This window comes from Oncorhynchus nerka, linkage group LG22, assembly GCF_034236695.1.
Source record: "Oncorhynchus nerka isolate Pitt River linkage group LG22, Oner_Uvic_2.0, whole genome shotgun sequence".
Classification (NCBI taxonomy): domain Eukaryota; kingdom Metazoa; phylum Chordata; class Actinopteri; order Salmoniformes; family Salmonidae; genus Oncorhynchus; species Oncorhynchus nerka.
In genome coordinates, this window is record NC_088417.1 from 106894723 (window position 1) to 106920794 (window position 26072).

At 43.1% G+C, this 26072-nt stretch overlaps 2 protein-coding genes across 3 annotated transcripts in view; one reads left to right on the top strand and one right to left on the bottom strand.

Annotated features, from left to right (window-relative positions):
- Positions 1 to 3267, top strand: part of katnal2 (katanin p60 subunit A-like 2) — a 42505-nt gene extending 39238 nt beyond the window's left edge. Inside the window, exons 15-16 of the mRNA XM_065007699.1 lie at positions 47 to 149; positions 1209 to 3267. Of these exons, the coding sequence (XP_064863771.1) occupies positions 47 to 149; positions 1209 to 1348 (243 nt within the window). The 3' untranslated portion in view covers positions 1349 to 3267. The remainder of the gene's footprint in view (positions 1 to 46; positions 150 to 1208) is intronic.
- Positions 3268 to 5276: 2009 nt separating this feature from the next.
- hdhd2 (haloacid dehalogenase-like hydrolase domain containing 2) lies at positions 5277 to 22725 on the bottom strand. 2 transcript variants are annotated; one of them, XM_029653951.2, is made up of 7 exons: positions 22645 to 22725; positions 21261 to 21380; positions 20819 to 21027; positions 20556 to 20640; positions 14459 to 14675; positions 6419 to 6482; positions 5277 to 6324 (listed from the first exon to the last, which is right to left on the bottom strand). In XM_029653951.2, exons 2-7 carry the CDS (start codon positions 21359 to 21361, stop codon positions 6221 to 6223), a joined length of 780 nt encoding a protein of 259 aa, XP_029509811.1. In that variant the 5' UTR covers positions 21362 to 21380; positions 22645 to 22725; the 3' UTR covers positions 5277 to 6220. The 2 variants fall into 2 exon arrangements, with proteins under 2 accessions (XP_029509811.1, XP_029509812.1); XM_029653952.2 differs by having other exon boundaries at positions 22631 to 22707.
- Positions 22726 to 26072: the final 3347 nt, after the last annotated feature.

The window sequence follows — 26072 nt, forward strand, 5'->3', positions numbered from 1 at the left end:
GATGGTGTTGTCTTGATATATTAATACTAATATCTATATATTCTAGGCGACGGAAGGATACTCTGGGTCTGATATCAGGCTGGTGTGTAAAGAAGCAGCCATGAGACCAGTCAGGAAGATATTTGATGCTCTAGAGAGCCACCAGCAGGGTAAGGAAACAGCCGTGAGACCAGTCAGGAAGATATTTGATGCTCTAGAGAGCCACCAGCAGGGTAAGGAAACAGCCGTGAGACCAGTCAGGAAGATATTTGATGCTCTAGAGCCACCAGCAGGGTAAGGAAACAGCCGTGAGACCAGTCAGGAAGATATTTGATGCTCTAGAGAGCCACCAGCAGGGTAAGGAAACAGCCGTGAGACCAGTCAGGAAGATATTTGATGCTCTAGAGAGCCACCAGCAGGGTAAGGAAACAGCCGTGAGACCAGTCAGGAAGATATTTGATGCTCTAGAGCCACCAGCAGGGTAAGGAAACAGCCGTGAGACCAGTCAGGAAGATATTTGATGCTCTAAAGAGCCACCAGCAGGGTAAGGAAACAGCCGTGAGACCAGTCAGGAAGATATTTGATGCTCTAGAGAGCCACCAGCAGGGTAAGGAAACAGCCGTGAGACCAGTCAGGAAGATATTTGATGCTCTAGAGCCACCAGCAGGGTAAGGAAACAGCCATGAGACCAGTCAGGAAGATATGTGATGCTCTAGAGAGCCACCAGCAGGGTAAGGAAACAGCCGTGAGACCAGTCAGGAAGATATTTGATGCTCTAGAGCCACCAGCAGGGTAAGGAAACAGCCGTGAGACCAGTCAGGAAGATATTTGATGCTCTAGAGCCACCAGCAGGGTAAGGAAACAGCCGTGAGACCAGTCAGGAAGATATTTGATGCTCTAGAGAGCCACCAGCAGGGTAAGGAAACAGCCGTGAGACCAGTCAGGAAGATATTTGATGCTCTAGAGCCACCAGCAGGGTAAGGAAACAGCCGTGAGACCAGTCAGGAAGATATTTGATGCTCTAGAGAGCCACCAGCAGGGTTACATTGTAATATTTACTCAGCTGAAAACTCCGGGAATTGACAAAAAATGCAGGATCTCGTTTTCAGTAGCACTTGGCTGTGTGCAGTAGATTTACCATGTAGAATCATCTGGAAATTAGTATAAAATGAGGGCGGTGGTGATAGGACGGCTATCCGTTATTAATAATACCACTCCTCCCCTTACAGGGAGCTGCAACATGCCTGTCATACACCTGGAAACTGTGACAACAGACGACTTCCTGGAGGTGATCGCTCACACCAAACCCTCGGCCAGGAACCTTATAGACAAATACACTGCCTGGGAGACTGAGTACGAGTCTGTGTGACACACTCAACATAGCAATATACAGTGCCTTCAGAAAGTATTCAGACCCCTTGACTTTTTCCACATTTTGTTATTTTACAACCTTAAATTTAAATTAAATTATATATTTTTTACTTTTTATTTTTAAAAATTTTACCCCTTTTTCTCCCCAATTGTTTAGTAGCTACTATCTTGTCTCTGGTACAACTCCCATACGGGCTCGGGAGAGACTAAGGTTGATGTGTCCTCCGTCATGTGTCCTCCGATACACAACCCAACCAAGCCGCACAGCGGGCGCATCCAACCCGGAAGCCAGCCGCACCAATGTGTCGGAGGAAACTTCATGCACCTGGCAACCTTGGTTAGCGTGCACTGCGCCCGGCCCGCCACAGGAGTCGCTAGTGCGTGATGAGACAAGGATATCCCTACCGGCTAAGCCCTCCCTAACCCGGACGACGCTGGGCCAATTGTGTGTCGACCCCATGGACCTACCGGGTGCGGCCGGTTGCGACAGAGCCTGGACGCGAACCCAGAGTCTCTGGTGGCACAGCTGGCGCTGCAGTACAGCGCCCTTAACCACTGAGCCACCCAGGAGGCCCATAAAAGATCAAATCAATAAAAATAATAATCTACACACAATAACCCTTAATGACAAAGCGAAAAAAGTTTTTAAAAATAAATAAACAGAAATATCTTAATTACGTAAGTATTCCGACCCTTTGCTATGAGGCTCGAAATTGTGCTCAGGGACATCCTGTTTTCGTTGATCATCCTTGAGATGTTTCTACAACTTGATTCGAGTCCATCTGTGATAAATTCAATTGATTGGACATGATTTGGAAAGACGCACACCTGTCTATATGAGGTCCCACAGTTGAGAGTGCATGTCTAAGGAATTGTCCGTAGAGCTCTGAGACAGGATTGTGTCAAGAAACAGATCTGGGAAGTGTACCAAAAAATGTCTGCAGCATTGAACATCCCCAAGAACACAGCGCCCTCCATCAGTCTTAAATGGAAGAAATTTGGAACCACCAAGACTCTTCCTAGAGCTGGCCTCCCAGCCAAACTGAGCAATCAGGGGAGAAGGGCCTTGGTCAGGGAGGTGACCAAGATCCCGATGGTCACTCTGATAGACATCCAGAGTTATTCTGTTGAGATGGGACAACCTTCCAGAAGGACAACAATCTCTGCAGCACTCCACCAATTAGGCCTTTATGGTAGAGTTCCACTCCTCAAAGGCACATGACAGCCCACTTGGAATTTGCCAAAAGGCACCTACACTCTCAGACCATGAGAAACAAGATTCTCTGGTCTTATGAAACCAAGATTGAACTCTAGCCTGAATGCCAAGTGTCAAGTCTGGAGGAAACCTGACACCATCTCTACGGTGAAGCATGGTGGTAGCATGAGGGTATGTTTTTCAGTGGCAGGGACTGGGAGACTAGTCAGGATTGAGAGAAAGATGAACGGAGCAAAGTACAGAAAGATCATTGACGAAAACCTGGTCCAGAGCACTCAGGACCTCTGGGATGGAGGTTCACCTTCCAACAGGACTACGACCCTAATCGCACAGCCAAGACAATCAGGAGTGGCTTCAGGACAAGTCTCTGAATGTCCTTGAGTGGTCCAGCCAGAGCCCAGAACTCTAACATCTCTGGAGAGACCTGAAAATAGCTGTGCAGCGACACTCCCCATCCAACCTGACAGAGCTTGAGAGGATCTGCAGAGAAGAATGGAAGAAACTCCCCAAATACAGGTGTGCCAAACTTGTGGCGTCATACCCAAGAAGACTCTAGGCTGTAATTGCTGCCAAAGGTGTTTCCACAAAGTACTGAGTTAAAGGGTCAGAATTTCTTTCATGTAAAAAAACAGTTTTTGCTTTGTCATTATTGGGTATTGTGATTGATGAGGGGGGAGGTTGCTTTGTCATTATTGGGTATTGTGATTGATGAGGGGGGGGGGGTTGCTTTGTCATTATTGGGTATTGTGATTGATGAGGGGGGGGGTTGCTTTGTCATTATTGGGTATTGTGTGTAGATTGATATGGGATTTTTTTTAAATTAGAATAAGAATAAGGCAGTAACGTGACAAAATGTGGAAAAGGTCAAGGGGTCTGAATACTTTCCGAATGCACTGTACATATCTGTAGCAATGAGCATCTTAGATTAGCAATACAATGTAATAGGTCAGTGTGTCTGCACATAGGGCTTGTCTGAGACAGAACCTAGGTCAGTGTGTCTGTACATAGGGCTTGTCTGAGACAGAACCTAGGTCAGTGTGTCTGTACATAGGGCTTGTCTGAGACAGAACCCAGGTCAGTGTGTCTGTACATAGGGCTTGTCTGAGACAGAACCCAGTGTGTCTGTACATAGGGCTTGTCTGAGACAGAACCCAGTGTGTCTGTACATAGGGCTTGTCTGAGACAGAACCCAGTGTGTCTGTACATAGGGCTTGTCTGAGACAGAACCCAGTGTGTCTGTACATAGGGCTTGTCTGAGACAGAACCTAGGTCAGTGTGTCTGTACATAGGGCTTGTCTGAGACAGAACCCAGTGTGTCTGTACATAGGGCTTGTCTGTACATAGGGCTTGTCTGAGACAGAACCCAGTGTGTCTGTACATAGGGCTTGTCTGAGACAGAACCCAGTGTGTCTGTACATAGGGCTTGTCTGAGACAGAACCCAGTGTGTCTGTACATAGGGCTTGTCTGAGACAGAACCTTTGGTAAAAACGGTTTCTGTAACTGAAGAAATGGAAGGTTGCTGACCTGTGTTTTATACAGCTGAATGGATTCTCTATGTTCAATTAAAGACAATATGAGTCATTGGTAGTACTAGTCATGATCACTTTTTTTATAAACATGATTACACACAAGACATTTTTCAGAAAATGCCATTTTAAACACTCTTCACAAGTGCAAAGGTTTGATGCAGTCTTGTTATCCCAGTATCTATTCATCAACACAGAAACCTAACATTACCTATTCATCAACACAGAAACCTAACACTACCTATTCATCAACACAGAAACCTAACACTACCTATTCATCAACACAGAAACCTAACACTACCTATTCATCAACACAGCACCTTAACCCTAATCTCAGTTAGATGAGGAACACAGCAGCCATAGTTAGATGGAGTGTGAGATGTTAGAGGTGTTACAGTGTGGTGTGGGACTAGAGGAGGTGTTAGTCTGGTGTGGGACTAGAGGAGTTAGTCTGGTGTGGGACTAGAGGAGTTATTCTGGTGTGGGACTAGAGGAGTTAGTCTGGTGTGGGACTAGAGGAGTTAGTCTGGTGTGGGACTAGAGGTGTTACAGTCTGGTGTGGGACTAGAGGAGTTAGTCTGGTGTGGGACTAGAGGAGTTAGTCTGGTGTGGGACTAGAGGTGTTACAGTCTGGTGTGGGACTAGAGGAGTTAGTCTGGTGTGGGACTAGAGGTGTTACAGTGTGGTGTGGGACTAGAGGTGGTGTTAGTCTGGTGTCGGACTAGAGGTGTTACAGTCTGGTGTGGGACTAGAGGTGTTAGTCTGGTGTGGGACTAGAGGAGGTGTTAGTCTGGTGTGGGACTAGAGGAGGTGTTAGTCTGGTGTGGGACTAGAGGTGTTAGTCTGGTGTGGGACTAGAGGAGGTGTTAGTCTGGTGTGGGACTAGAGGAGGTGTTAGTCTGGTGTGGGACTAGAGGACGTGTTAGTCTGGTGTGGGACTAGAGGAGGTGTTAGTCTGGTGTGGGACTAGAGGTGTTACAGTCTGGTGTGGGACTAGAGGTGGTGTTAGTCTGGTGTGGGACTAGAGGAGGTGTTAGTCTGGTGTGGGACTAGAGGTGTTAGTCTGGTGTGGGACTAGAGGAGGTGTTAGTCTGGTGTGGGACTAGAGGAGGTGTTAGTCTGGTGTGGGACTAGAGGGTGTTAGTCTGGTGTGGGACTAGAGGAGGTGTTAGAGGAGGTCTGGTGTGGGACTAGAGGACGTGTTAGTCTGGTGTGGGACTAGAGGAGGTGTTAGTCTGGTGTGGGACTAGAGGTGGTGTTAGTCTGGTGTGGGACTAGAGGAGGTGTTAGTCTGGTGTGGGACTAGAGGTGTTACAGTCTGGTGTGGGACTAGAGGAGGTGTTACAGTCTGGTGTGGGACTAGAGGTGGTGTTACAGTCTGGTGTGGGACTAGAGGAGGTGTTAGTCTGGTGTGGGACTAGAGGTGTTACAGTCTGGTGTGGGACTAGAGGAGGTGTTACAGTCTGGTGTGGGACTAGAGGTGTTACAGTCTGGTGTGGGACTAGAGGAGGTGTTACAGTCTGGTGTGGGACTAGAGGTGTTAGTCTGGTGTGGGACTAGAGGAGGTGTTAGTCTGGTGTGGGACTAGAGGTGGTGTTAGTCTGGTGTGGGACTAGAGGAGGTGTTAGTCTGGTGTGGGACTAGAGGTGTTACAGTCTGGTGTGGGACTAGAGGTGGTGTTAGTCTGGTGTGGGACTAGAGGAGGTGTTAGTCTGGTGTGGGACTAGAGGTGTTAGTCTGGTGTGGGACTAGAGGAGGTGTTAGTCTGGTGTGGGACTAGAGGAGGTGTTAGTCTGGTGTGGGACTAGAGGAGGTGTTAGTCTGGTGTGGGACTAGAGGAGGTGTTAGTCTGGTGTGTGACTAGAGGAGGTGTTAGTCTGGTGTGGGACTAGAGGACGTGTTAGTCTGGTGTGGGACTAGAGGAGGTGTTAGTCTGGTGTGGGACTAGAGGTGTTAGTCTGGTGTGGGACTAGAGGAGGTGTTAGTCTGGTGTGGGACTAGAGGAGGTGTTAGTCTGGTGTGGGACTAGAGGAGGTGTTAGTCTGGTGTGGGACTGGAGGAGGTGTGGGACTGCAACATGATGAGATATACCCATGTCTAAAGGATCTAATAGTGAGAGAGTCATGGTTAAAGGATGTGTTGGAGGATGTGGTCCACAGCTTGAGGGAAGCTGTCACAGGTCAGGTATGGCGGAGGATTAATGTTACCCTCATCTCCCACTCTGTATTTACCTATAGAATCAATAGAAATGATTGGCATTAGTTGCTTTTAGAATGCTTTTAAAGAGGTTTTCTATGAGTTATGAAGCGATGTCATGTCTCTTACCGGTTCTGACTACAATTCCCAGCATGCCAATGTTTTGAGCCCCGCCCACGTCGTCTCTGGCGTCCTGTAAAGGGGGGGGGTAGATACTGTTAAACAGATTGACGTTCGATGTAATAGTGCAGTTAGATTGTGGATTCTATCAATGTAATGTCTGCATCTTTTCCAATCCCCCCATACAGTGGCAACAATAACCTCAACCAAATGTTTTCTGTAGTTGTGGATCAGACCTGCAAAATGGTCAGGAGGAATGTTGGACCACTCCTCTTTACAAAACTGTTTCAGTTCAGCAATATTCTTGGGATGTCTGGTGTGAACTGGTCTCTTGAGGTCATGCCACAGCATCTCAATCGGGTTGAGGTCAGGACTCTGACTGGGCCTCTCCAGAAGGTCAGGACTCTGACTGGGCCACTCCAGAAGGTCAGGACTCTGACTGGGCCACTCCAGAAGGTCAGGACTCTGACTGGGCCACTCCAGAAGGTCAGGACTCTGACTGGGCCACTCCAGAAGGTCAGGACTCTGACTGGGCCACTCCAGAAGGTCAGGACTCTGACTGGGCCACTCCAGAAGGTCAGGACTCTGACTGGGCCACTCCAGAAGGTCAGGACTCTGACTGGGCCACTCCAGAAGGTCAGGACTCTGACTGGGCCACTCCAGAAGGTCAGGACTCTGACTGGGCCACTCCAGAAGGCCAGGACTCTGACTGGGCCACTCCAGAAGGTCAGGACTCTGACTGGGCCACTCCAGAATAGAGGCATGGCCGTTTAATTAGTTTTCATAACAAATCGGTAATCTGCATTTTTGGACGCAGATTAAATTGCACTCCACGAGGAGACTGCGTGGCAGGCTGACCACTTGTTACGCGAGTGCAGCAAGGAGCCAAGGTAAGTTGCTAGCTAGCATTAAACTTATCTTTTTCTTGCCAGTGTGTGTGTGTGTGTGTATGTATAAATATATATTATTTTAAATATATCGTTTTTATATATTTTCCGCTAACCCTACCATCCCTCCCCTAATTGGAGTAAACTAATGGACAACAACAGTTCATGCTTATACATTTTACAATAATTATATATTTTTAGTTTTTAGTCCCATTCAGCTCCCCTCAACCCCTCCCATCTATCTCTGAACACCATCCAGTTTTGAGTTCTATTTGCTAAATATTTTTCACCTGTGCTGTTTCACAAAAGTTCTGAACCTACAGTGCCTTCGGGAAATATTCAGACCCCTTGAATTTTTCCACATTTTGATAGGTTACAGCCTTCTTCGAAAATGTATTAAATTGTTTTTTACCCCTCATCAATCTACACACAATACCCCATAATGACAAAGCAAAAACAGTTTTTTAGATATTATTTTTACAAATGTATTACAAAAAAATAATATTCACACCCTTTACTCAGTACTTTGTTGAAGCACCTTTGGCAGGGATTACAGCCTCGAGTCTTGTTGGGTAAGATGCTACAAGCTTGGCACATCTGTATTTGGGGAGTTTCTCCCATTCTTCTCTACAGATCCTCTCAAGGTCTGTCAGGATGGATGGGGAGCGTCGTTGCACAGCTATTTTCAGGTCTCTCCTGAAATGTTTGATTGGGTTCAAGTCCGGGCTCTGGCTGGGCCACTCAAGGACATTCAGAGACTTGTACTGAAGCCACCCCTGCGTTGTCTTGGCTGTGTGCTTAGGGTAGTTGTTCTGTTGGAAGGTGAACCTTCGCCCCAGTCTGAGGTCCTGAGCGCTCTGGAGCAGGTTTTCATCATCAAGGATCTCTCTGTACTTTGCTCAGTACTCGATCCTTACTAGTGTGGTGGCATATTTCTGCTTTACCAAATGAGGAGAGTTACAAACTACACACCAGTCAGAGTTATACTTAAACTACATCTTTAATAATAATGATAAGCTTTGCAATAGCATTTGACTTTCAGCAATTCACTATTTCTAATGAACCGTTGAGAAGTGACTACAGAAAAGTACAAAGATCTTTTATAGCCAAGATACACCCCTCTCAACTTACACTGACGAACCACAGATCTTAGGAACAGTTCACAAAGGTTAAGATTTGTATAACAGATATCTATAAAACATAGCAGACAGTTACTGCTGTGTCAACAGTTTTCATTGTAAAGACCAGTGTCTGGTCCCCTCACTCCAATAGGGAACCTGTCTCTCCCTGGTACGGCATAGAACAGAACCATTAGCTCATGTTATCTGGAATGCTCTTTAGGTTTTATCACCCCAAAGACATCGTAAATCTCCTCTGTCCGTGTTATCTCATAGCGGCCCATCCTCAGTGGAACACACACACAATACTCTATTCTGTCGAATGTAACAACTATTATAATGTAATACAAGCATTATAACAATCTTACAAGCATTATAACATAATCTTGCAATTTCCCACGACATTAGTCCCCCAGTCCCTTCCGCTGAAAAACATCCAATACAAAATTAAATCTAGAAATCGGCTTTCTATTTCACAACAAAGCCTCCTTCACTCATGCTGCCAAACATACGCTCGTAAAACTGACTATCCTACCCATCTTTGACTTCGGCGATGTCATTTACAAAATAGCCTCCAACATTCTACTCAGCAAACCAGATGTAGTCTATCACCGTGCCATCCGTTTCGTCACCAAAGCCCCATATGCTACCCACCCGTGCTACCTGAATGTTCTCGTTGGCTGGCCCTCGCTTCATATTCGTCGCCAAACCCACTGGCTCCAGGTCAGCTATAAGTCTCTGCTAGGTAAAGCCCCGCCTTATCTCAGCTCACTGGTCACCATAGCAACACCCACCCGTAGCACACGCTCCAGCAGGTCCTTTGACTGCCTTTCCTTCCACTTCTCTGCTGCCAATGACTGGAATGAATTGCAAAAATCACTGAAGCTGGAGTCTTATATATCCCTCTCTAACTTTAAGCATCAGCTGTCAGAGCAGCTTACCGATCACTGTACCTGTAGACAGCCCATCTGTAAATAGCACACCCGACTACCTCATCCCCATATTATTACTTACCCTCTTGCTCTTTTGCACCCCAGTATCTCCACTTGCACATCTATCACTCCAGTGTCAATGCTAAATTGTAATTATTTCGCCTCTATGGTTTGTTTGTTGCCTACCCCCTACATTTGCACACATAGATGTGTCTGTTGTGTTATTGACTGTACGTTTATGTGATACTCTGTGTTGTTGTTTGTGTTGCACTGCTTGGTTTATCTTGCCCAGGTCACAGTTGTAAATGACAACTTGTTCTCTACTGGCCTACCTGGTTAACCAAAAAAGTGTTAAACAAATCTAAATATATATTATATTTGAGATTCTTCAAAGTAGCCACTGTTTGCCTTGACAGCTTTGCACACTCTTGGCATTCTCTCAACCAGCTTCATGAGGTAGTCACCTTGAATGCATTTCAATTAACAGGTGTGGCTTTTGCAAAAGTTAATTTGTGGAATTTCTTTCCTTCTTAATGCGTTTGAGCCAATCAGTTGTGTTGTGACAAGGTAGGGGTGGCGTACAGACGATAGCCCTATTTGGTAAAAGACCAAGTCCATATAATGCCAAGAACATCTCAAATAAGCAAAGAGAGACGACAATCCATCATTACTTGAAGACATGAAGGTCAGTCAATCATTAAGACATGAAGGTCAGTCAATCATTAAGACATGAAGGTCAGTCAATCATTAAGACATGAAGGTCAGTCAATCATTAAGACATGAAGGTCAGTCAATGCGGAAAATGTCAAGAACTTAGAAAGTTTCTTCAAGTGCAGTCGCAAAAAACATCAAGCGCTATGATGGAACAGGCTCTAATGAGGACCGCCACAGGAAAGGAAGACCCAGAGTTACCTCTGCTGCAGAGGATAAGTTCATTAGAGTTACCTCTACTGAGGAGCTCTCATGAGGCCATCTACTAAAACCACTAAAGAACAACAATACGAAAAAGAGACTTGAGCAATGGACATTAGACCGGTGGAAATGTTATTTGTCCTTTGGTTTGACGAATCCAAATTTGAGATTTTTGGATCCAACCGCTGTGTCTTTGTGAGACACAGAGTAGGTGAACGGATGTTCTCTGCATGTGTGGTTCCCACCATGAAGCATGGAGGTGGTGGTGTGATGTCTTTGTGAGACACAGAGTAGGTGAACGGATGTTCTCTGCATGTGTGGTTCCCACCATGAAGCATGGAGGTGGTGGTGTGGGGTGCATTGCTGGTGACACTGTCAGTGATTTATTTAGAATTCAAGGCACACTTAACCAGCACGGCTACCACAGCATTCTGCAGCGATACCCCATCCCATCTGGGTTGCGCTTTTTTGGTTACTACATGATTCCATGTGTTATTTCATAGTTTTGATGTCTTCACTATTATTCTACAATGTAGAAAATAGCACAAATAAAGAAAAAAAAATGAATGAGGTGTCCAAACTTGACTGGTACTGTATACTGACTGGTACTGTATACTGACTGGTACTGTATACTGACTGGTACTGTATACTTATTGGTACTGTATACTGACTGGTACTGTATACTGACTGGTACTGTATACTGACTGGTACTGTATACTTATTGGTACTGTATACTGACTGGTACTGTATACTGACTGGTACTGTATACTTATTGGTACTGTATACTGACTGGTACTGTATACTGACTGGTACTGTATACTGACTGGTACTGTATACTTATTGGTACTGTATACTTATTGGTACTGTATACTGACTGGTACTGTATACTTATTGGTACTGTATACTTATTGGTACTGTATACTGACTGGTACTGTATACTTATTGGTACTGTATACTTATTGGTACTGTATACTGACTGGTACTGTATACTGACTGGTACTGTATACTTATTGGTACTGTATACTTATTGGTACTGTATACTGACTAGCATCACCACCCTGGATGGTTCCGACCTTGAATATGTGGACATCTATAAGTACCTAGGTGTCTGGCTAGACTGCAAACTCTCCTTCCAGACTCACATCAAACATCTCCAATCGAAAATCAAATCAAGAGTCGGCTTTCTATTCCGCAACAAAGCCTCCTTCACTCACGCCGCCAAGCTTACCCTAGTAAAACTGACTATCCTACCGATCCTCGATTTCGGCGATGTCATCTACAAAATGGCTTCCAACACTCTACTCAGCAAACTGGATGCAGTCTATCATAGTGCCATCCGTTTTGTCACCAAAGCACCTTATACCACCCACCACTGCGACTTGTATGCTCTAGTCGGCTGGCCCTCGCTACATATTCGTCGCCAGACCCACTGGCTCCAGGTCATCTACAAGTCCATGCTAGGTAAAGCTCCGCCTTATCTCAGTTCACTGGTCACGATGGCAACACCCATCCGTAGCACACGCTCCAGCAGGTGTATCTCACTGATCATCCCTAAAGCCAACACCTCATTTGGCCGCCTTTCGTTCCAGTACTCTGCTGCCTGTGACTGGAATGAACTGCAAAAATCGCTGAAGTTGGAGACTTTTATCTCCTCACCAACTTCAAACATCAGCTATCCGAGCAGCTAACCGATCGCTGCAGCTGTACATAGTCTATTGGTAAATAGCCCACCCATTTTCACCTACCTCATCCCCATACTGTTTTTATACTGTTTTTTTTATTTTATTTATTTTTTTATTTACTTTTCTGCTCTTTTGCACACCAATATCTCTACCTGTACATGACCATCTGATCATTTATCACCCCAGTGTTAATCTGCAAAATTGTATTATTCGCCTACCTCCTCATGCCTTTTGCACACATTGTATATAGACTGCCCATTTTTTTCTACTGTGTTATTGACTTGTTAATTGTTTACTCCATGTGTAACTCTGTGTTGTCTGTTCACACTGCTATGCTTTATCTTGGCCAGGTCGCAGTTGCAAATGAGAACTTGTTCTCAACTAGCCTACCTGGTTAAATAAAGGTGAAATAAAAATAATTTTAAAAAAAACTGTATACTTATTGGTACTGTATACTGACTGGTACTGTATACTGACTGGTACTGTATACTTATTGGTACTGTATACTTATTGGTACTGTATACTGACTGGTACTGTATACTGACTGGTACTGTATACTTATTGGTACTGTATACTTATTGGTACTGTATACTGACTGGTACTGTATACTTATTGGTACTGTATACTTATTGGTACTGTATACTGACTGGTACTGTATACTTATTGGTACTGTATACTGACTGGTACTGTATACTTATTGGTACTGTATACTGACTGGTACTGTATACTTATTGGTACTGTATACTTATTGGTACTGTATACTGACTGGTACTGTATACTCATTGGTACTGTATACTCACTGGTACTGTATACTTATTGGTACTGTATACTGACTGGTACTGTATACCAACTGGTACTGTATACTGACTGGTACTGTATACTGACTGGTACTGTATACTGACTGGTACTGTATACCGACTGGTACTGTATACTTATTGGTACTGTATACATATTGGTACTGTATACTGACTGGTACTGTATACTGACTGGTACTGTATACGTATTGGTACTGTATACTTATTGGTACTGTATACTGACGGGTACTGCATACTTATTGATTACATTACATGTAAAAGGAATGTACATGATGGGGTAAATAGAGAACTGGCTGTATGGAAAGTTACTGAGTCAGACAAGGGGAAGGGTGGATAGAGAACTGGCTGTATGGAAAGTTACTGAGTCAGACAAGGGGTGGATAGAGAACTGGCTGTATGGAAAGTTACTGAGTCAGACAAGGGGAAGGGTGGATAGAGAACTGGCTGTATGGAAAGTTACTGAGTCAGACAAGGGGAAGGGTGGATAGAGAACTGGCTGTATGGAAAGTTACTGAGTCAGACATGGGGAAGTTAGTCTCTGATAAGGCAGAACAGCTGTGGAACTATGGAGGAGCAAGAAATTCAGCTGGAGGTCAAGTCAATAGCTGAAGTGAGAAGAAACCTCGGGGAGGGGGTCCAGAGGGGCCCACCACAACAACCCTCCTACTACAGTCCTATCTCACACATACACCTCTACGCCCGTGAAGGTTCAAGCATCAGGCGGGACCATGACTACACCAGTGAGATGAAAAATGTAGTTCCCACTTAGCAACAGAGATGTATTGGCTGTCTAGATCTGCAAGGAGGTGACTATTAGGATGTTATAAATATGTGCTTGTGAAATCAGACCTTGTCTTTGTAGATGTATGACCCAATGGGTGAATGAACTTGGTTTGACCACTTCCTATTCGTCCGTTTGAGTTTTTACTATGTTTCAGAACCTAACACGATGAATTAGAACGCTGACAGGCCTAATCGCCCAACATCAGTGCCCGACCTCACTAATACTCTTGTGGCTGAATGGAAGCATGTCCCCTCAGCAATGTTCCAACATCTAGTGGAAAGCCTTCCCAGAAGAGTGGAGGCTGTTATAGCAGCAATGTTCCAACATCTAGTGGAAAGCCTTCCCAGAAGAGTGGAGGCTGTTATAGCAGCAATGTTCCTACATCTAGTGGAAAGCCTTCCCAGAAGAGTGGAGGCTGTTATAGCAGCAATGTTCCAACATCTAGTGGAAAGCCTTCCCAGAAGAGTGGAGGCTGTTAAGCCTTCCCAGAAGAGTGGAGGCTGTTATAGCAGCAATGTTCCAACATCTAGTGGAAAGCCTTCCCAGAAGAGTGGAGGCTGTTATAGCAGCAATGTTCCAACATCTAGTGGAAAGCCTTCCCAGAAGAGTGGAGGCTGTTATAGCAGCAAAGGGGGGGACCAACTCCATATTAATGCCCATGATTTTGGAGTGAGATGTTTGACGAGCAGGTGTCCACATACTTTTGGTCATGTTGTGCATCTGTATTCCCAGTCATGTGAAATCCATAGATTGGGGCCTAATAAATGTATTTCAAATGTATTTCCTCATATAAACTGTAACTCAGTAAAATCTTTGAAATTGTTGCATGTTGCATTTATATTTTTGTTAATTGTAGATAACCCTAACCCAACTATATAGGGAACAGGGTACTATTTTGGAGTCCTCCAGTGTGACTCACGTCTCCAATCATGATGGCCTCTTCAGGACAACAGCCAATGTCCCTCAGAGCCTCCAGGAAGAATGTCCCCTCAGGCTTCCCCACAACGGTGGCTTGACAGTCTGTAGCGTACTCTAACCCTGTCACAAAGGCTCCGGGGCCCAGCGCCAGACCATCCTTCCTCTTATAATACCTGGCCTTATGGATGGCTATGAGGGGGGCCCCGTCTAGAACCAGCCTGGTAGATAGAGGAAAAGAGTTTTATTTGATGTGTACTAAGGCAGCTGAGGCTCACATACAAGAAAACACATGTAAAGCAATACATTGAGATGTGACATACACAGTGGGTTCTACATTACATTTACATTTAAGTCATTTAGCAGACGCTCTTATCCAGAGCGACTTACAAATTGGTGCTTTCACCTTATGACATCCAGTGGAACAGAAATGATTAATACCCATGATAAAGGTGAGCAATAATGACTGTATAAAATAGATCAAATACTGAGCTATATTCCTCAAACAGGTAGGAGTAAATGTATCGACACGTGTAGAGATTCTTATAAATAAAGTAGTAAAAAGTTTTTGGTCCCATATTCATAGCATGCAGTGACTACACCAAGCTAGAGACTCAACTTGAACAACCCTGTTGGGTGCATTTGCAGTTTGTTTTGTTTTGCCCTGTAGAAATTCAACAGAGAAAAAAAGCATGTATTGTCATTTGTCACTTTTACTGTAAATAACAATATAATATATTTCTACATTAATGTGGATGCTACCATGACATGTCTGTGCCTATGTGTGTCTGTGCCTATGTGTGTCTGTGCCTATGTGTGTCTGTGCCTATGTGTGTCTGTGACTATGGGTGTCTGTGCCTATGTGTGTCTGTGCCTATGTGTGTCTGTGCCTATGTGTGTCTGTGCCTATGTGTGTCTGTGCCTATGCGCGTCTGTGCCTATGTGTGGCTGTGCCTATGTGTGTCTGTGCCTATGTGTGTCTGTGACTATGTGTGTCTGTGCCTATGTGTGTCTGTGCCTATGTGCGTCTGTGCCTATGTGCGTCTGTGCCTATGTGCGTCTGTGCCTATGTGCGTCTGTGCCTATGTGCGTCTGTGACTATGTGCGTCGGTGACTATGTGCGTCTGTGCCTATGTGCGTCTGTGCCTATGTGCGTCTGTGACTATGTGCGTCGGTGACTATGTGCGTCTGTGACTATGTGTGTCTGTGCCTATGTGTGTCTGTGCCTATGTGTGTCTGTGCCTATGTGTGTCTGTGCCTATGTGTGTCTCGTCACAGTTCACGCTGTTCCACAAGGTGTTTTTCTATCTGGTTTTGTTTTTTAATCTGCTTGCATCAGTTACCTGATGTGGAATAGAGTTCCATGTAGTCATGGCTCTATGTAGTACTGTGGAATAGAGTTCCATGTAGTCATGGCTCTATGTAGTACTGTGGAATAGAGTTCCATGTAGTCATGGCTCTATGTAGTACTGTGGAATAGAGTTCCATGTAGTCATGGCTCTATGTAGTACTGTGGAATAGAGTTCCATGTAGTCATGGCTCTATGTAGTACTGTGGAATAGAGTTCCATGTAGTCATGGCTCTATGTTGTACTGTGGAATAGAGTTCCATGTAGTCATGGCTCTATGTAGTACTGTGGAATAGAGTTCCATGTAGTCATGGCTCTATGTAGTACTGTGCACCTCCCATAGTCTGTTCTGGACTTGGGGACTGTGAAGAGACCTCTGGTGGCATGTCTTGTGGGGTTTGCATGGGTGTCTGCCTTGTTCTGAGACCATTTTCCCAAGTCCCTCTGTTGTATCAATATGATTTGAACATGAGTTTACAATTCAGGGTCCAAGCAGTTTAGTCACTTCAACTTCTACAGTTTCCACATTATTTAGTCGAGGTTTAGTCAATGATGTGTCCCAATTATAAATATTTTAAAAACTAAAAGTATTGTGACTAACTTCTCCCTTGCCACCCACTCTGAAACTAAGTACAGCTCTTTGTTAAGTGTTGCAGGCATTCTCTCTGAGCCTCTGTACTGTGTCTCCACCATGCTCGATGCTAGGAACAAGGATCACTACTTCGATGCAGACAAAAAACAAGGTTTACGTGAAATGGATGGAAATGGACAGTTACAGTGCGCACCGAGGAAAAGGACCCACGACAGAAGAGGCCAGAGCTGAAACTTCAACGCTTAACATGTATGATGAAATCCTGGTTGAGAATGAAACGACTGAACAACGAAACAGCACAGCAAGTAAGTGAAATAAATAAAAAATGGTTTTACTGGTAATGGGGATGTAAATGACAACAAAATAACTGTTGGTCAGTGCGTTTCAGCTGTTTAACCGGATCCGGGATCGTGAATACAGCCTCAAGCTGTTTAACTGAACTAGAATACTTAAAAGGTCGCTCAAATTTTAAATATCGGCATCAGGTTTTTTGGCAAGGAAAATATTGGACATCGGTAAAAAAAAAACGAAAATCGGTGCTTCCCCAGTGTTCGCCTGCATTAAAGTCCCACGAGGGGCGACGCTTCTGGATGAGCATCTCTTGTTTGCTTATGGCCTTGAGTGCCGTCTTAGCGCCAGCATCGGTTTGTGGTGGAAATAGACAGCTACTAATAATACAGATGAGAACTCTCTTGGTAGATAGTGTGGTCTACAGCTTATCATGAGGTATTATACCTCAATAACTTGATGCTTCTAAACACACCGACAGCGTCATTGCGCAAAATAGTACGCAGCATCATCTGGATGTGTCTGCAACAAAAGTTCAACAGTCACCTTCTGCTACCATTTCTGTCAAGCCGTCTACACATACAGTTTGACACATACGTTCGATAAATCCAATGTATGCACCACACCGAACGCACCACACCGAACGCACCACACCCGAATGCACCACACCGAACGCACCACACCCGAACGCACCACACCGAACGCACTGCAAATGCCTCTGCAATACAATGCTGCAAGGCAAATGCAGCATTTCATTGGAAATGAATGTCATTCTAGTGTACCAAAATGCAATGACGCTGTTGGTGTGTTCAAAGCGTGAGGCTTTTTTAACATTAGATATCGCCAACAGTTATTGACAAATAGACACACAACCCGCGCCTCGTCTTACCAGACGTAGCTGCTCTGTCCTGCCGAAACACGGAGAAGCCAGCCAGCTCTATATCATCCGTGTCGTCGGGCAGCCAAGTCTCGGTGAAAAGTAAGATATTTCAGTTTAATGTCCCGTTGGTAGGATAGTCTTAATTGTAGATTGTCCAGTGGGTTTTACAATGATTGCATGTTGGCCAATAAAACCGAGGGTAGCAGTGGTTTACCTACTCGGCAAATTCTTACAAGGCACCCCACCCTCCTCCCCTTTTTCACCATCTTTTCTTCACGCTGATGACGGGGATTTGGCCTTGTCTCGACAAAGCGTTGAACTCATTCATTTCACACGTTATCTAGATAAGATCATAGTCCCAAGACATGCTAACTAGAGGTGGAACGATTAATCGGAATGGCCGATTAATTAGGGCCGATTTCAAGTTTTCATAACAATCGGAAATCGGTATTTTGGGCGCCGATTTTGCCGTTTAAAAAAATAATAATAATTTTTACACCTTTATTATTTTCAATGACGGCCTAGGAACGTTCTGAACGACAGATTTTTACCTTGTCAGCTCGGGGGATCCAATCTTGCAACCTTACAGTTAACTAGTCCAATGCTCTAACCACCTGATTACATTGCACTCCACGAGGAGCCTGCCTGTTACGCGAATGCATTAAGCCAAGGTAAGTTGCTAGCTCGCATTAAACTTATCTCATAAAAAACAATCAATCAACGACTGTCGTTGCTCCAACGTGTACTTAACCATAAACATCAATGCCTTTCTTAAAATCAATACACAAGTATATATTTTTAAACCTGCATATTTAGCTAAAAGAAATCCAGGTTAGCAGGCAATATTAACCAGGTGAAATTGTGTCACTTCTCTTGCGTTCATTGCACGCAGAGTCAGGGTATATTCTGTCTCAGCCTCCAGTATTTATGCTGCAGTAGTTTGTGTCGGGGGGCTAGGGTCAGTTTGTTATATCTGGAGTACTTCTCCTGTCCTATTCGGTGTCCTGTGTGAATCTAAGTGTGCGTTCTCTAATTCTCTCCTTCTCTCTTTCTTTCTCTCTCTCGGAGGACCTGAGCCCTAGGACCATCTGACATGATGACTCCTTGCTGTCCCCAGTCCACCTGGCCATGCTGCTGTTCCAGTTTCAACTGACCTGAGCCCTAGGACCATGTCCCAGGACTACCTGACGTGATGACTCCTTGCTGTCCCCAGTCCACCTGGCCGTGCTGCTGCTCCAGTTTCAACTGTTCTGCCTTATTATTATTCAACCATGCTGGTCATTTATGAACATTTGAACATCTTGGCCATGTTCTGTTATAATCTCCACCCGGCACAGCCAGAAGAGGACTGGCCACCCCACATAGCCTGGTTCCTCTCTAGGTTTCTTCCTAGGTTTTGGCCTTTCTAGGGAGTTTTTCCTAGCCACCGTGCTTCTACACCTGCATTGCTTGCTGTTTGGGGTTTTAGGCTGGGTTTCTGTACAGCACTTTGAGATATCAGCTGATGTACGAAGGGCTATATAAATACATTTGATTTGATTTGTATATTCAACAGTTTGAGCCGCCTGGCTCTTTGCGAACTAATTGGCCCGAATTTTACGTAATTATGACATTGAAGGTTGTGCAATGTAACAGGAATATTTAGACTCATGGATGCCACCCGTTATATAAAATACGGAACGGAATAAACGTTTTGTTTTCGAGGTGATAGTTTCCGGATTTGACCTAAGGCTCGTATTTCTGTGTGTTTATAGTTAAGTCTATGATTTGATATTTGATAGAGCAGTCTGACTGAGGGGTGGTAGGCAGCAGCAGGCTTGTAATAGTCAAAGGTATATGGTTTAGAGAGAAATAGTCGACGCGTTATAATTCCTGTAATAACTTGCGGCTGAACTTGAAAGGGGTTCCTTCATTATTTTACCGTTCATGTCTTCCATAGAGAATGTCTTGATCTTCTTCAGATAAGGTCTGTGTTTCGTGCTTAAACCGCCTCGGCATTTTGATACCCGTGTATATCTCACTAGGATAAGGTAACGTTTGTCAACATATTTTCATAAATCCACTCTACAATTTTTTTTAATCTTCGCTTATATTTAGACAATATTGATCAGAGTTACCTTGTCCTATGGCTATCTACACAGTTATGAAATTGGCAAGGTGGTGTAAGCCTACATGAAACACAGACCTTATTTTAAGTGAACATAAAAATATCCCATGGAATAAATGAATGAAGGAACCGCTTTTCAGATTTTGCTAGAAGGTGTCATGGGAATTATGACTCGCACTTTGGTAGTCAATTCTTACCATGCCCATTATTAAAAAAGGATTTCCTGCATATAGAAATTATGTTTTCAACATTCATCACAGGTCAATTAAACTCTATTTTTATTCAAACAGTTGAGAGTATTTGTCTCCTAAGCAGACTCTTCAGTATCATTGTCACTTCAGAGCTGTTTCTGTGTGTGTGTGTGTGTATGTGTGTGTGTGTGTGTGTGTGTTACAGATGGCAGAGAAAAGCAGAACACCAGACTATTACATGGAATTGGCACCAGGGAAAGCAAGGTGTCTTATTTGTGATAAAGATGTAAGCATGGGGTCAGCAACGGCTAAATCAAAAAATACCACCAACCTGTGGAATCACCTTAAGAACAAACATCCAAAAACCCATAAAATGTATAATTTTAAGTTAAAATAAAAGTGTTCATTGAGAATTGTTGCAATTGTCATTATTACAAAAATGTGTGTGTGTATATAAATACTTTTTTATTAATATTTTTTATAAATGTATTATTATTATTATTTATTTACTTTTCAATCGGCCGATTAATCGGTATCGGCTATTTTTGTCCTCCAATAATCGGTATCGGCTATTTTTGTCCTCCAATAATCGGTATCGGCGTTGAAAAATCATGATCGGTCGTCCTCTAATGTTAACCTTTCACCATTACAATAACAGGGGGGGTTACAGTATGAGGACTGACTCAGCGATTTACCTGAATGCTTTGTTGAGCGTCTGGTAGTTGAAGTGGTCTGGAGCTAAGCCTATCACCACAGCGTTGGGTTCGGATGTCTCCATACCTGCAGCACAACATGGATAGAAGACGCTTTATAGAGTTAAAGCTACACCCGCATCTCAAATGGCACCATATGCCCTATACAGTGCACTACTTCTGACCAGGGTCCATACAGCTCCATTGGGATGCTAAATGTAAGTTAGTTTGCAATCTGCTCTGCCTCATCTAGCCCTGGCTCTCACCTGAGAAGTCCTCCAGTGCACTGTCCGCCACCAGCAGTAGGGGGCGTAGTTGTCTCTGCTCCACGAGGCTCCTGGCTGCTGTCAGGGACGTGAAGATCTCCTGGTCCTGGATGTCAAAGTTCAGACTGTGGAGACGCTCCACAAGGTTCCTCTTACACTCCTTAGTGGTGTTGGTCACAAACTTCACCGCTACAGAGGACTGACGCAACCTAGTGTATAAACCCCAAACATAGAGACCGTGTGACTTCAGAAGAAACTCACAGAATTGAGGACTGGGTGAGTACTGAATATGGGGACTGAGGCATGGTGCAGAAAGAAAATCTTAGATGTATTTGTGACTTCTTACTTTCAGATGTAACCAGAGGGTTGTGTGAGCAACTTAGGACAAAGTGGCTGGGTGAGTACTGAATAACAAGGATAACAGGGCTCTGGGCAAACTGACCTGTGGAGGGCGTCCTGTGCTCCAGGCACGGCTGTGTCTTCTACATGGAGGGTTCCACTCAGGTCAATCAGCACTGCCTTCAGAGCCCGTCTGGTCGCCATGATACCAGGTACCTATGTACTGTATACATACACCATTATTGATAGAGATAAATCCATGCACATAGAGATCCTATTCAATTAGTTGAGTATCTGGAGCATCAGCATTTGTAGTAATCGAACCCACAAATGCTGATGCTCCAGATACTCAACTAGTCTAAAGGCCCGTTTTATTGCCTCTTTAATCATAATAAGTTTTCAGCTGTTCTAACATAATTGCAAAAGGGTTTTCTAATGATCAATTAGCCTTTTAAAATTATACATTTGGATTAGCTAACACAATGTGCCATTGGAACACAGGTGTGATGGTTGCTGATAATGGGCCTCTGTACGCCTATGTAGATATTCCATTTTAAAAATCTGCCTTTTCCAGCTACAATAGTCATTTACAACATTAACAATGTCTACACTGAATTTCTGATCAATTTGATATTATTTTAATGGACAAAATGTTTTCTTTTTTTTAAATGACATTTCTAAGTGACCCCAAACTTTTGAACGGTAGTTCAAAACTACCGTAGTGGATTAAACACAACGGGGCTAAATTCAAATTCAAAGAGCGCGTCCTCGCGCTAGCTTGCGACTCTACGTCTTACAGGAACGCGCTCACCGGCAAAGCACACGCACTGTCGTGGATGCGAGGTCCGATCCCACTTCTGACACCAATGTAATGAAACAGCAGGGAGCAGGTCTCGAACCCTCGACCTTCTAGCCCGAGGCGCGCTATCGACTGTGCCGCAAAAGCATGCTCAAGGACAAAGCACTGTGTGTATATATAAAGGTTCTCTGTATATATATATATATATACATACATACACACACACACACAGAGCCATATACAATCCACATCTCTAAATAATAGGGGATTACACAGCTGAGTTTGCGCTCCATGCAGGGGGTTTGTGTAACTAACATAGTGGTGGCAGGGTAAAGCTAGGAAAACACGGGGATGATAGGGGTGTGTATAATCATCGTACATAGGCCTTATTTGGATAAAGGTTCTCTGTATAATTAAGAAAACTAGGAAATAAATATAGTAGCTCAATCAACCGGTAGGCTTTATTCTGGTTGCCAACGTATCTAAAGCAAAGCTGAAGAGAAGTCAGAGCTGCAACAGGGTGAGCAAACAGACCAACGATACAGGCTAACTAGCAAACATAACTAGCCTGTTGGGGAAAGACCTAGCTACTACTAGTGTTGTTTGAGAGTTGCCGTAGTTTCTATCAATGTAATGTTTAAGAATGATACATAAGGTAGTGTGTAAAGAAATACCAAAACTCCAGTACTTGGAAAACGCAGGCTAAGAGCGGTATGAAGTTCCGCAGCTTCCGCCCACCGCTGGCAGAACGTAAACTCTGACGTTTATATTTTGCGGTCCTTCGAGTTGACTGGATTTTTTAGCCGCCTGTCAAACTGCCTGTTTCAATTACGTTTGGTCAACGAGAGGCTGTCATTCGTGTTTTATCATTTCTGTATAATAATAACAAAACAATAAAAAAAATCAACTAATGATAATAATCTTCTAATGGGGAAGATGAATAAATCACCATCACGCCCACTTGTTATTCTCCTATTATCCATTACTAATGTAAAGGGTTATATGGAACAGATTAGATACCGGGTTATAGCATTCATAGAATTGACCGAAACGGTGGCGGCGTGTGTGTTTGTACAAAGTCTAGAGGCTTACTAAATTTGAACCCTCTTATTAAAAAAAACCAGAAGAAACTAAATCAATGGCTACAGAGGGACTTATCTTTAAAAGGTAGAGTCCTAATAACCAAGGCTGAAGGTATCTCTAGACTAACATATGGTGCTCTATCTTTATATCTTGACCGTAAAATAAGCAAGGAGATAGACCAGATGCTTTTCAACTTTCTTTGGAGAAACCGTACCCATTACATTAGGAAAACTGTTTTAATGAACACTTATGAGAATGGTGGACTGAATTTTCTGGACTTTACTACTACTTTAAATAATACTTTCAAGATCAATTGGATATAACAATTCCTAAGAAGACCCACTTCTATCTGGAATTGTATTCCTCATCATATCTTCTCTACTTTTAGTGGCCTTAACTTCATGTTGTTTTGCAATTATAATATTGACAAAGTTCCAGTGAAACTTTCTGCTTTTCATCGGCAGGTTTTCTTGTCATGGTCCTTAATTTATAAACACACTTTTTCTCCACACAGATATTATATATGTAATAGTCGGGATATATTGTATAAAAATACCTCTCTGTTTTTAGAATATTGGTTCCAAAATAATATCATATTGGTGAGCCAACTGGTAAATGCAGAGGGTCTTTTACTCAGTTATAAAGAATTCTTATCACTTTACAAGGTCCCTGTAACACCTAAAGATTTTGCAATTGTTTTAGATGCCATTCCCTCAGGTGTTGCTATGTTATTCAGGAACATGTCAAGACCTGACCCTCAGAGCCTACCTTCTATTGACCCTGTTGACTCATCAGTAGGAAAGATTTGTTTCTCTTTTGGTCCATTCAACAACAGAGCGATACAATCCTTGTTTCAGCAGGATGTTGTATCTATACCTTATGTCATGCCTTATTGGAATGGATTTATTGATAATATCTGTTTGGAAAAAGTTTGGATGTTGCCACACACATACCTACTTGTTAACAAAATTAAGGAAGTTTCCTTTAGAATTATTCATAAATATTATCCTGCCAACCACTATATGAAGAAGTTTAAGGAAAACATCAACTCAAATTGCTCCTTTTGTAATGACCACCCAGAAACAGTTTTGCATCTTTTTTTGGCATTGTATGCATGTAAGAAAACTGTGGCAAGACATAAGTAGGTTTATAATTGAACACATTTATGAAGATTTTACACTATTGTGGAGAGATGTACTGTTTGGATTCTTTACATACAATAGAAATAAGCGGAATCATTTTTATGTAATTAATTTCATTATTCTTTTGACCAAATTTCATATACACAAATGTAAATTTACAAACAGAAAACCACATTTTCGTACCCTACAAAAAGAAATTGAACTGTATTTTAAGATGGTTAAATGCTCTACTAACACTAAAAGCTGTTAGAATTGTAAGTATATGCATGTCAATTCAATTCAAGGGCTTTATTGGCATGGGAAACATGTGTTAACATTGCCAAAGCAATGTCCCTTAAGGTCCTTGTGTAATTGTAATGTGATATTGTACCCCCTAGCCCCACCCCCAGCCCCACCCCCAGCCCCGCCCCTAGTAGATTGTCCATTGTTTGTAATCTATGTATGCTTGTGTTCCCTCATGTGCTTTATGTATTGATTTGTTATTAATAAAAAATGTATATATAAAAAAAAAAAATGTGTGTTTGTACAAGGAATGATGTGCAATTTAACCCTCGTTCAGATCTGAAAATGGATGGTCTTGAGGTCGCATGGGTAGAAACACCTCTTCCTGAATATCGTCCTTGTTGATGTCGGCTATCGGCCTCCTAAACATAAGCATTTCCATAATTTACTTGAATCGAATTGCTGTGATCACAATGTATTTGTTTATAGAGAATGTATTCTGCTTGGCGATTTTAATACAAATATGCAGTTACCACCCCAGAGAAGTACACTAGTAAATGCCCTGTATGACTTTAATCAGTTATTTGGACTAAAACAACTGATTGTTGAGCCAACCCGGGTGTGTAATGACAGAAAATCAACTTTGGATTTGATTATTGTATCAGACTAAGCAAACATATGTCAGTCAGGAGTCTTAAATATTGGTTTTAGTGAGAAATCCAAAATGCTTCTAGAGCCAGGTAATATATACATGAAGGTACTGTCTATGACAAAATACTCAAAATAATGTTTTGTAGAGGTCCTTGGAATTTTGTATTGGTCTCGTGTACTAAACTGTGATGATGTTGATCAAGCTTGAATCTGGCTCCGATTAAACAAATTCAAATCAAACAGCCCCATAAGGTAAAATCCTGTAGTATTGGCCTTGATATTGATGAAAACTCCCCGTAAGGTAAAATCCTGTAGTATTGGCCTGGATATTGATGAAAACTCCCCATAAGGTAAAATCCTGTAGTATTGGCCTTGATATTGATGAAAACTCCCCGTAAGGTAAAATACTGTAGTATTGGCTTTGATATTGATGAAAACTCCCCATAAGGTAAAATCCTGTAGTATTGGCCTGGATATTGATGAAAACTCCCCATAAGGTAAAATACTGTAGTATTGGCCTGGATATTGATGAAAACTCCCCGTAAGGTAAAATCCTGTAGTATTGGCCTGGATATTGATGAAAACTCCCCATAAGGTAAAATCCTGTAGTATTGGCCTTGATATTGATGAAAACTCCCCGTAAGGTAAAATACTGTAGTATTGGCTTTGATATTGATGAAAACTCCCCATAAGGTAAAATCCTGTAGTATTGGCCTGGATATTGATGAAAACTCCCCATAAGGTAAAATACTGTAGTATTGGCCTGGATATTGATGAAAACTCCCCATAAGGTAAAATCCTGTAGTATTGGCCTTGATATTGATGATGTTTTATGTTATGACTAGGCAAAGGCTGTACATTATTTATCACATTTCTTACCACTGTAGCCTCATCTCTGGTTAAGAAGAAGCCATCTGCTCTGAACACTATGGCCAATTGTTCATTAACGACTTTTAGCATAGCAAAGGTATCACACATTTTTGAGCTGTGCAATGTAACAGAGGACAAAGTTTCCAAT